General features: G+C 39.0%; 1 protein-coding gene across 1 annotated transcript in view; it reads left to right on the top strand.

The window, feature by feature from the left end:
- Positions 1–12,296, top strand: part of CDH23 (cadherin related 23) — a 375,051-nt gene that overhangs the window by 240,601 nt on the left and 122,154 nt on the right. The window contains exons 23-25 of the mRNA XM_083364767.1: positions 6,250–6,385; positions 11,366–11,754; positions 11,846–11,947. Of these exons, the coding sequence (XP_083220893.1) occupies positions 6,250–6,385; positions 11,366–11,754; positions 11,846–11,947 (627 nt within the window). The remainder of the gene's footprint in view (positions 1–6,249; positions 6,386–11,365; positions 11,755–11,845; positions 11,948–12,296) is intronic.

Here is a 12,296-nt window from a genome sequence, read left to right as displayed (position 1 = left end):
AGATCTGCATATGTGGGACTGATTGGGGTAGATTGCAAGGGCGAATCCGAAATATATTTTATCATATTTTATCTATATCTTAAATTATTGTACACTATTACAATTTCATTTTAGATTGTAGTTTTATTACCATTTCATTTTAAATCGTATTTTATTCTAATTCCATTTTAAATTGTATTTTATCAAATTCCATTTTAAATTGCTTTTATCAAATTTTAGTAACAATTTGTTGCTGGAACTTTGCACTTTGATATGGCCCAAGGGCTAATCAATAAAGACTTATTATTTATCATATCCTGGAAATATCCTTGGCTGGATTTCTGGTGAATTTTCTCATCAAAAGCATCTGGCTCTGCTGATGAACAGTCATGGCTGAGTGGTTACCTTGGCTCAGCATGAGCTACAAATGTGGGAATCTGGCTTTACCCACCTGGAGGAAGACTGAGGACACAGCTATTGTGTATTTTAGCCTATGAATGAATTTGCTTCCTTCTGGTTGTACAAAGCCAACATTCCTGGTTTGCATGGTTGATCAAGCAGAGATGCTGTTTTAACTGTACCTTTTTGTAATGGTGCAGTGTGTTTGCCACTTTGCCACTCATTATATATGGAATTCTGACACTTGAATTCTGTGGTCTGAACTGGGTCCAAGTCTCCTGAATACATTAATTCAAAACAGTCTATGGAGATTCTCAGTCATATAGATTATGGTTGTCCCAAAGTTGCTTTTTCAAGAGGCAACTGGACTTTCTTGTTGTTGTTTTTTAAGACATTTCGCTTCTCATCCAATGTTGTGATTCAGGGTCAGCCTGTGGGTTCGGGAGTTGGGTCGGACGACTCAGAGGAGGAGGAGGGGGGTGTTGAAGAGTTTGCTGAGGGGATTGGACAGCTTGATGAGAGCCCCCAGCAAGGCCCCTCTCATCTGGTCACGATGCAGACCCAGCTGTGTGAGCCTGACAGCGTGGATGAAGATGACCCACAGCTGGCCCTGTTCAAGGACGCCCGACGCAGGAGGCAGTCAGTCAGGAGTAATCAGAGGAAGGCAATGGGGCACCTCGGAAGGAGGCACAGAGAGGCCACGCCCTGAACTGTATTTAAGGGGAATGTGTGGGAGGGCTGGTTTGCTGAAGGCAACCGCTTGGATTGTTCCTGTTTCTTAGCTCCTGTTTCATGGTTGATGTCTTGTCTTGCTCTGTTTTATGTGAATAAATTTGGCAGGCTTTATTCCAGCCTCTTGCCGTTTGTAAAGGGGTCGTCCCTGCTTTTGCTGCAGGGCCGGTAGCAGGCTGGTAAAGAACATCCAAGAGGTTTCTTCAGCTCTAACTGGATGGTGGGGAATGGAAGGATTTATATTCCTTGCAGACAATCCTTCCATGTTCCCAACATCCACTCAGAGCTGAAGAAGCTTCTTGGATTAGAAGCGAAACGTCTTCAAGGAAAAACAAGGAAGTCCAGTTGTCTCTTGAAAAATCACTTTGGAGATTGATTACTGAACACTTTCCTTCCTTTTTGATAATAGGACAGAAGCTTCTCCCTGGTACATTATAATATCTCCCAGTTTTCCTGACTTACACTTCCAAAGTTCAGATTCAGTCCATGACTTTGACCTACTCTGTCAATATGCAACTCTCCTGCTTAATTGATGCAGGATAGGAAACAGCAGACAACCTATTAGAACAGTTAAATGCTTATTTATTAAAATTTATATCCAGCAGTTCTGGAAAAGAATCCACTCATGGCTTTGAGCAGTATAAACATTAATCTATTCAAAATATACCGTAATAAGTATTATTTTAATATAGAATCTTCCAGGGTCCCTCTCATGGCCCCACCATTGATACACTGGGGTATACTGTAAACCAGTATGAATTAGAGTCCCCAGTTGCCCATAGGTTTCACTTAAAAGCTTTGGAGCCACCTATTCTCTCAGTCTCTTTCAGAGCAACCTGTCTAATTGGATTATTGTATTGGGATAGAATAACAAGACCCACATTTAAGCCACTTAGCAAAAAGACAGGATAAAAATGCAGCATGCCACTCTAAATGAAACAGCGGTGAATGTACCCCAAGGCATCTGTTTAAACAGTGGAATGTATTGTTTATATTCTGTACTATAAAGTATGAGTGGCATCTAAATATTCCACATATCAGAAAAAAATTACTCAGAGTAAAGAACTAAAACAGTTGAAAATCCATGAGTCACCTAATGCATATTTTTGTAGATCTTCTCAAGGGATATCTTTCCCGATGACTCTTGTATAGACTGGATTGTTGCTTTTCAGTCTGTGTTATTCCTATGTTATTGCTGATCAGGATGAATAATATAAATGGTTTTGTTTTTTAAAAATTTTTTTTTAAAAAAAGACAAATCCCTAAATTACATAACCAAATAGAGGTAGTCCATCTCTTACAACCATTCATCTAGTTACAATGGCACTGAAAAAAGTGTCATATAACTTTTTTTCACACTTAACGACCGTTGCAGCATCCCCGTATCTCATGTGATCAAAATTTAGACACTTGGCAATGGGCATGGATTTACAACAGTTGCAGTGTCCCAGGGTCATGTGATCACCTTTTGTGACTGCCTGGCAAGTAAATTCAATGGGGAAGCCAGATTCACTTAACAACCGTATTACTAACTTAACAATGTCAGCCATTCACTTAATAACTATGAGAAGAAAGGTCATAAAATGGGGTAAAATTCACTTAACAACTGTCTTGCTTAGCAATGGAAATTTTGGGCTCAGTTGTGGTCGTAATTCGAGAACTACTGTAGGGTAAGTCAAAATTTTACCTCAGATTCATTGTAAAAAAAAACCAAGATACTAAAAATATGAGATACTAAGTAGCTACTGTATAGAGGTGGGTTCAAAGTCAATATGTTTTGAGGACAAAATAGTGGAACTTTTTCAAAACCTTTTGCACCTCCCGTTCACCTATTTAATTCAACAGATGTCCTATGCATTGTATCTTCTAACATTGTTTTGATTAAAACAATACTTCATTCCAAATAAATACAGCTGCAGATAAATACAGCTTAACGAGTACTAACATAGAGCCAGCTTCCTGTAATAGAAAATGTTGCTCAAACAGGTCACACATTCATACCAATGATACATTTGGGAGTCTCTTTATTTATGCTTGATATATTCAATAATCTTCCATTTTTCATTATTCCCTACATTTCCTAATTAACAGTTCAGTGCCTTGTTGGTGACGTTCACTGCTGATAAGAGAGTGGTTAGGCAGGATCTAATGAAGTCTTCAGAAAATGCGTGGAGTGTTCCATTATTCATCTTCTCTCGTTTGTATTGTTCTGAGAAATGTGTTTTTCTTTTAGAGGATATTAAAGGGGCTTTTCTTTCCTCTGGAGTAACAGTGATTGTCGCAGCTAGAAATAGACGTTGATCAACAGGCTATTTGCTTCTGATTTTACAGATGGCTGAATTTCTATCTAATTGAATTATTTTTAAAGCGGGAAAAAACATGAATCTTGAGCTTCCTTTGTTTCAGGTGTGGATGGGTTTTGCTTTGAAGGCACTATTTGTATTGCGATTCATTAATTTTGTTATTTGTTGGCTGGCTTGAACAATATTTGCGCTATAGCCAGGATTCAGCCATATACCCACTGTGGGAATTTGAGTGTCCTTGACATTATTGCACAGGTCCCCAACCATTTCTACACAATGCTAAATGTCCCTGCCATCATTTGCTTACCTTTAACAAAAAAAAATTCTCTGGTGGCACTTTTTCTAACCAAGCAGCTGTGGAATATAGATAGTCCTCGACTTATAACAATTCATTTAGTAACAGATTTGTAATCCAGTTCGATTAGTCTCTGATGGAACGACTCATGGGGTGTGTGCCGATTCTCTGTATAAATGGGGAAAGACACCTTCAGCACAATGTGATTGCGGAGCTCCCTGACAGACTATCCAACATATAGTGAGGGAATGTACTAATAGAAGATACCCAGGAGATCTTAAGGACTTCCTCTGCATAACAACGGCAGCTACTGACTGGATCTCCAAACTCAACATTAAACTCTGAAATGTTATTTCTGTTTTCCTCTTAGGTTTTATAATCGCTTCTTTTTTTAAAAAATTGTTTTAACTGTTCTAACTTGTAAATATGAAGTGCTTTTAATTCTGTGTGTGACCAGCCATACGCTAAATAAATAACACTTATAACTGTGGGAAGTCACCCCCCCAGAGAAGGAAATATTAAAAGGGCAGAATATTGTATTTCCTCAAAGGATCTTAAAGAGGCAGAAAAATATACCCAGTTTTTCTTAATAGCCCCAATCAGAAACCAGCTCTGTAGAAATGCAGATGTAAATAATCCATTCAGGAAGGTTGGAGGCCCCCAGCTAGAAGTTTAGGAAGACAAAGACACCTAAAATCTACATACCCCACTCAAACTCTAAGACAGTACATAATAGGATTAACCCACAGATGCCAAAGGGGCACACTCAGACTCAGGTCAAAATACATGACACAGGAAATACAAAGCCTCAAACAGGAACAGGAAACAACCTCAAGAGCCCCAGAGGGTATAAAAACCCACTCCCTACATGTGCTCTCTCTCTTTTCTTCCAGAGCCATCTTTCTGTCTGGCTCTCCTCTTCAATAAACAGCAAACTTCTTTCTAAAGCAGTCGCCATGTTGTTTATTCCCGGCTTGGACTGGACCCTGATGAAGATTTTTCATTCAGCATAACCATTGCAGCACCCCCCTGCTCATGTGATCAAAATTCAGATGCTTGGCAATTGGCAAAATGGAGAAATCAGATTCACTTAACAGCTGTGTTACTATCTTATCAACTGCAGTGATTCACTTAACGACTGTGGCAAGAAAGGTTTTAAAATGGGGCAAAACTCACTTAAGAATTGTCTCACTTAACAACCGATATATTTGGCTCAGTTGTGGTCTTAAGTCAAGGATTGCCTGTAGCTGCTGAACTCCTGCTTGGCGTACGGGAGATAACCTCAGAACTTCGAAACTGGATTGTAAATAGCCCCAAGGAAGGTCTGTTATAACTTCAAATGGTTGCCAAGTGACCTCTTGTAAGGTCCGGACTACCCGTACTAGAGAAAGGATTGTAAACCTGGCACACTCCTAGCAAAAGAGGTCAGAATTAGATTTTGCTGCTAAGGACAGAATAATTGCACTTGGCTGGTGAAGAAATGTGGATTTGTAGCTGACTGCAAGAAAATTTCACAAGTGCCCATCTTAGCATATTTATGAGAAGTGGTTTTGTATCTGTACATGTGTACAACCATTATTGCTCGTTGTCCATCTCAAATGTGGCCCCAAACCTTGGTCTGGCTCCTGAATTCTAAAATGTTCCCCTTCCCTACCCTGGTACTCTTAGCCATTGAGTTTGGAAGCCCATATCAGCAGAGAGCTGCTCTTTCAGATTATTACAGCCCCATCAGTGTTACCCTTAGATGTGAAGGTGGCCCCTACTTCCCTTTATCTTTGTGTAAACTAGGGCGGTTCTTGTCTGAGAAGTTCTCTCAAGTTCTGGTCCAGACTTGGGTTTCTTTGATCCGACCTTGTTTGGTAACAATTGTTCCTCCTGTTCTTCCACATTGCTTCTTCTGCCGATTGCAGTGGACAGCAACATTTCAACTTTCTCTGCTTCTCTGTCGTTAATTTGCACATTCTTTAGGTTGTCCACATGGTGGAGTAAAAAAAAGTCATGAAGGCAGCTGTGAACATGCTGTTGAAACTCCACCTTTTCCTAACAATTGTAGCCATTTTTAAACGCCAACGCAAATGCCCTTCGCTAATAACATTATCCAGGAGTGATTCTAACTATAATGACCCAACTAGCCTCCATCATTCTATATAATGTATAGCATCCAGTGTAGGGGTTCCTGTTTCACATCCTGAAGATGCATAGTTGTTGGGTATATCTCTTTGAAATTTTCTACCAAATTGCAATGTTTATTCTGATAAAATTGGGAAATTCTTGTTAATTATGAGGAATTAGTAATGCGAACTCTATTGAATTAGTTATAAATACCTGCAAACTCTAATTCTGTATTTGCCTTGAGGTCCCTTTCTCAACCTGGTCCTGACTCCAACCCATGATTTTAAATGCACTTCTCAACACTCTAGTCAAAGATTATATATATATAGTCCTTTATCTTGATGTAGTGTATATGGATGTTTTTTTTTCTATTTTTTCCTCAGCAAGGTTCCAGGAAAATAAATGATCTGTGTGTTTAACATTTTCCAGGTAATAGTCTATGTGGAAGATGTCAATGATGAAGTACCAGTATTTACCCAAAGACAATATAATCGGTTGGGTCTGCGAGAGACAGCTGGAATTGGAACATCTGTTGCTGTAGTCCGGGCAACAGATCGTGATACAGGTATAGTTATACCATAGAAGAGTTACATTGGCTGGCCACTGCAGTGCTGTTTGAATGGTCTTCTTTCTAGGTGAACCTGTCCTGACTTATCTTTGGAGCAAGAGTATTAGAACTTTCTGTATGTATTGAGCCATGTTAGGAGTCCCAAGATGTATATTTTTTTTGTGATAAATTCCAGTTCCTGTAATGTGGAGTAAAATCACCCACAGATTGGTGAACAGAAAGTGTAGCTACTTAAAAGCTTTTCAGCCTCAGTCTCCTGCCAGTATCCAGTTACTCATAGTTGGTGCAAAATCAGGAATTTGTATATATTTTATGCTAGTTTACACAACCCATTCTATAAATATTATGTAACACTGATTAGCATTAGTCCCCATCCAGAATTTTAAGGAAGCCAGTGGACCTGTATGTTAACATTTTCACTTCCTATATATTCACTATTTTCTCTTATTTTGGACTCCAGCGTGTCCAAATGAAGCTTAGTTTGGAAAATACCTACTTGAATTTTAGGCATAATAGAATAACAGAGTTGGAAAGGATCTTTGAGATCTTCTAGTCCAAACCCCTGCTGAAGCAAGAAAACCTATACCATTTTGGGCCAATGGCTGTCCAATTGCTTCTTAAAAGCCTCCAGAGATGGGGCACCCACAACTTCTGAAGGCAAACTGTTCCACTGGTTAATTGTTCTCACTATTAGAAAATTTCTCCTTAGTTCTAGGTTGGTTCTCTCCTTGATTAGCTTCCATCCATTGCTTCTTGTCTTGCCTTCTGGTGCTTTGGAAAACAGGTTGACCCCCCCCCCTTCTTTGTGGCAGCCTCTTGAATATTGGAACGCTGCTATCATATCTCCCTTAGTCCTTTTTTTACACTAGACTAGACATACCCAATTCCTGCAAAATTAACCTGTTGCTAATGCTGCTTTATAAAATTTATTTTATTTTATTTTATTTTAATTCCATTTATATCCCGCCCTTCTCCGAAGACTCAGGGAGGCTTACAAGCTTAGCAGTAGCCTTCATTCTATGTATATGCCTGCTTATTAGGGCTTTCACACACACCCCAGCGGCATTATTACAAAGTCAGCTTAATTGCCCCCAACAATCTGGGTCCTCATTTTACCTACCTCGGAAGGATGGAAGGCTGGGTCAACCTTGAGCCTGGTGGGATGCGAACCTGCACTAATTGCAGGCAGCTGGTGTTACTTAAGGAGGCATTAGCCCACTGCTCCACCAAGGCTCTGTGTACATTCAGGTTAATAATTAAATTTACATTTTTCCCATCATTTTGTGTACCCAGATGCAATTTGAGCCACGCATAATTTGCATACTGATTTAAATGTGCGAGTGATGCACTTTACTTCATTTATGTCAATTGACATAATTTGCAGCATGTGACATCAGCGCACAGTTGACACAGAATGATGTAACAAGGCAAATTATGTAAATATATAGAGAAGAAATCCCCTTCCTTAAATGGTCTATTAAATCAAGGCCAATGTCAAACTCATGACGTCACGTGATGTCACGCAACGCATCGGGATGGTTTTGCCATTGCCGGCAATGGGGTCGGCACAGCTTCTGCATGACGCATCTGGCCCACGGGCCGGCAGTTTGACACCACTGCCTTAAAATGTTGTTACACAGAATAGCCATGGCATAAATTGGCAAAAGTAACTTTAGATCACCATCTTCTACTTAACTGTTAGTTGTAATGTTGTATCTGAATGCTTACATCTAGAGTAGGTGTGCCAATTTAATATGAATCTGAATCTGTGCTTCAGTACATATCTTAAAAGGAATTAATTAAAGGGGCACACTAGCATACCAGCTCCTCTTCTTCGCAATAATTGGGGTAGTGAACATCAGCCAAAGGTGCTAATTAGCAATACAGTTAATTTATTTATGGTCAAATACCAAAATAATAATAATAATAAAATCACATAAACCCAAAATAAATTAATACAATGCGAGCCAAACAATTAATAAGATGCATAAAGAATCATGTTTAGTCCAGAGTAAATCAATAAATAAGCATTGCCACTGTTAAACCCAGAGTCTTCTTATAGCAATTAAAATTTACAGCCCAAAATTTGGCAACCCTCCTAGAAATTGTAGAGGCTGATCTGCAGCAAGAAGAAAATGTTTGTCTGTTCTGGCCAAGTCAGTGGCTGATTAGTAAATGTGTTATGAATTCAGAATGCTCAGCTTGATACAGAGGGCAGCACAGCATAATATGCAATATCATGTCAATTATCTAACCCAGCAAAGAGAATGGAATTGGGTTACCCTTTCCTTACAAAATCATGGTAAGCCACTGAGCTTGCTCTGATATGCAAGGTGGAAGGGAAATTAATGAAATGTAAAAGCCCTACCACAATGGCCACTATTAGAATAGCATGGACTTTACTCCAACAACTTCATTGTACTAAGACTTGCATGAGATCGTATTTTAGATCTGCACTTAAGCCCGTCTTCCAAAGGGAAACGAAACTATAAAACTCTCATTGGTGTAAGTGAATGTCACAAAAGTAGATTAATAGATTCTGTAAAAAAATTGTCCATCATTAATCTGAATTCCACGTTTAATTTTTGTTTTCTTTTGTGTTTTTTTTCTGCTGTTTCAAGTGACAGCCTATAACATCTCAACTTTCTTTCCTTTATTTCCAATATAGCCTGGTTAGTACATTTCAAGGAGTGGTCAAATTATTTTGAATGTGAAAGTCCCAAATTCAACTTGGTTGCTGTAAATGCTCAGTATAATTAATCAGTGGGGACTTTGACATACAGCTAAAATGAGTCCTTAACCGTCTGTTCCAATTGCTTAAAATTAGAGTCTCTCTTTTTTTTTTTGCTGAGACAAAAAGCAATAATAGATTCCCCAATGGGTTGCCTTAAAGAAATAAATGTTAATTGAAGTGTTAATTGAAATGTTAATTTCAATTCAATCTTTCTTCCTATTCATCAGGAGTGCATGTTGTTGCTTATATTTAGTACATTTTAACCGCTGTATCTATAAAATAATAAAATCAGGATAAAAATATAAATAAATAATATAATTAGAGTGGATTTTCCTCTTCACTGCACTAACCCTATGTACTTCTTCCCTTTGGATTTCATCTTTTTAACAAATAGAATTTTTTTTAAAAAAAAAAAAACCAAGATGGAATAGTAGAAATTGAATTCTTTTTTTTCTTTTTTCTTTTTTACAAATGCCAAATCCTATAGTAGAGTTGCTTGGAATTGAACATAGGCTTCTGGGGGTGGATTATATAGGATTAATATGTACAAATATACTATGGGATTTGGAATTTGGAACAGGAGAAGGGGAATGGCCACATAATGTGGGAAGGGGGGAGAAGGAAGTAACGCAAAAGGAAGCAAGTACACAAAGTGTATCTGGATCCCTAGTGGAACATATTTGCTGAGTGATACAGTGATGCTTCCTTTTTGGGATGAATATCACAGAACATATAGAATAATAAGACTTCGAAGGGACCTTGGAGGTCTTCTAGTCCAACCCCATACTCAAGCAGGAGACCCTATACATTTCAGACAAATGGTTGTTCAATCTCTTCTTGAAAGCCTCCAGTGATGGAGCACCCACAACTTCTGAAGGCAAGCCGTTCCATCGGTTACTTGTTTAGGAATTATCTCTTTAGTTCTAGGTTGCTTCTGTCCTTGATTAGTTTCCATCCATTATTTCTCGCCTTATCCCTTTTTTTTCTTAACGCAAACATATGATCAGGGGAATTAATGCAAGTGGAAGGCTAGGACTTCCAACAAGTATGTAGAGTGAACAATAACACCAGCATAAGTCAGAAGATGTGTAAGAGAATTTGGGTGAAAAGATTTGAGCTCTCCGCTAAGGGTTAGAACAGGGGTCTGCAACCTTGACAACTTTAAGACTTGTGGACTTCAGCTCCCAGAATTCCTCAGCCAGCATAGCTGAAGTCCACAAGCCTTAAAGTTGTCAAGGTTGCAGACCCTTGGGTTAGAACATACTATGTGAGCCTTTGAAAATCTCAGTCTTCCTCCAACAACTGCAATAGCAGGCAACTGAGAACCCGTACAGGGATGGAAATCAGTCAAAAATACTAGTGTTGTGCTATAAACTGTGAGTGTAGCAATCCTGATCATCTCAAACCATTGGTTTCATCAGAATATATCAGTTTGGTAGGCAGGTACAAAAGAAAGGCTGACAATGATTGACAGATCGCAGGAACAATGTAACAAATCATGTGTCAACGCTGCTTGACAAGAGATGAAGGAGTATCTATTTCATATGTTAAACTTGTGTATTGCTTTAAGACTTGTGTATTGTTTTAGTTTAAAATTGGTGGGAGGGAAGAGTAGGAATGCACTTTGAAGGCCATTTGTCTCTCTAAAGAAGATAAGACTTTGGCGGTTCTTCTAACGGAAGGGAAGCTGATTCTTTAAATTAATTGGAGAATATGATTAAAGACAAAATTAGAAAGGTGGAGAATTGTGTTTAATATATTGTGCAAGGGGCGGAGATTTCAGATTCCAGCTTCCTTCGAGCAAGCATTTGCCGGTGTATTAGGCCAATAAAGGACTTTTAAGGTAAACAATGCCTCAGAGTCACTTGGAAAGCCCATACGTCGGAAACTTGACATCATGTGGCGACAATCCATTGTTATAGAAAACTAAAAAGTTTTGGAACTTTTGAACAGAATTTTGGAGGAATTTTGAACAGAAGTGGAGCATCTTCACTGGGGTTTTCAAACACTCCTTCGGGATCCTCTACAATTGAGCCATGGCTTATATTCAGTGGTGGGATTCAAATATGTGAACAACTGGTTCTCTGTGTGGATGCCGCTTCCGGAAGTCCATTCTGGGCCTGGGCAACAAAAAATTAGCTAACGGTTCTGCCGAAGTGGTGCGAACTGGCTGAATCCTACCACTGCTTATATTGCAATTGACCACATATCTCCTAATCATTCTTTTTCCTCTCTCTCTCAAGGAAATGGAGGTCTAGTGAATTACAAAATCATCTCAGGATCTGAGGGCAAATTTGAAATTGATGAGAGCACCGGCCTCATTACCACAATTGACTACTTGGACTACGAGACGAAAACGAGCTACCTAATGAATGTTTCCGCCACAGATCAAGCCCCGCCCCAAAACCAAGGATTCTGCAGTATTTATGTCAGTCTCCTTAACGAATTAGACGAGGCTGTGCAGTTCTCGAACATCACATATGAAGCAACCATCACAGAGAATATCCCCTTGGGTTCTGAAGTGCTACGAGTCCAGGCCCGATCTATCGACAATCTTAACCAGATCACATACAAGTTTGACCCAAATACTAATCCTCAAGCTTTGTCTTTGTTCAAAATAAATGGAATCACTGTAAGTAATTTACTGGGGAATTTCTGTTATCTGTGGGCATAACCTGACATTGTATATCCATGGCCTGTATGTTGTTATTTCTTTCTGGCAGGGTGTGATTACCGTCAGAGGACAAGTAGATCGAGAGAAAGGAGATGTTTACACCTTAACTGTTGTGGCAGATGACGGAAGCCCTAAACTTGACTCAACAGTGGTGAGCTGATTTTGTTGTGTTCCTTTGTCTTTGTAATATGAGAAGATGTGGAACTGACTATTCTTTCCAAAGTTGTGTTTTTGTTTAGCTTATGCTTAGCTAAAATTTCAGCCTACTGTTGTGAGGTTATTCATCCCCCAGAAATGGAAGGTTTCTGGTTTGTTTTGGAGATGGGAATAGAGTAAAAAAACATTGAAGATTGTCTTGAGGAAATGTACAGTATCTTAGTATATGCAAGATGGCTGGAATTTTTCTTTTCCTTTCCATTTTAAAGGTCTTACCACACAGTAGCAAGATTATTTGTGGCTGTGTTTCCAAAGACACTAAATGTCTTTAGAGTCACACTCTG

Source organism: Vipera ursinii (assembly GCF_947247035.1).
Source record: "Vipera ursinii genome assembly, chromosome: 5".
In the NCBI taxonomy this organism is placed as follows: Eukaryota; Metazoa; Chordata; class Lepidosauria; order Squamata; family Viperidae; genus Vipera; species Vipera ursinii.
Note: the sequence above shows the minus strand (reverse complement) of the source record. Positions and strands in the feature narration are given on the sequence as shown.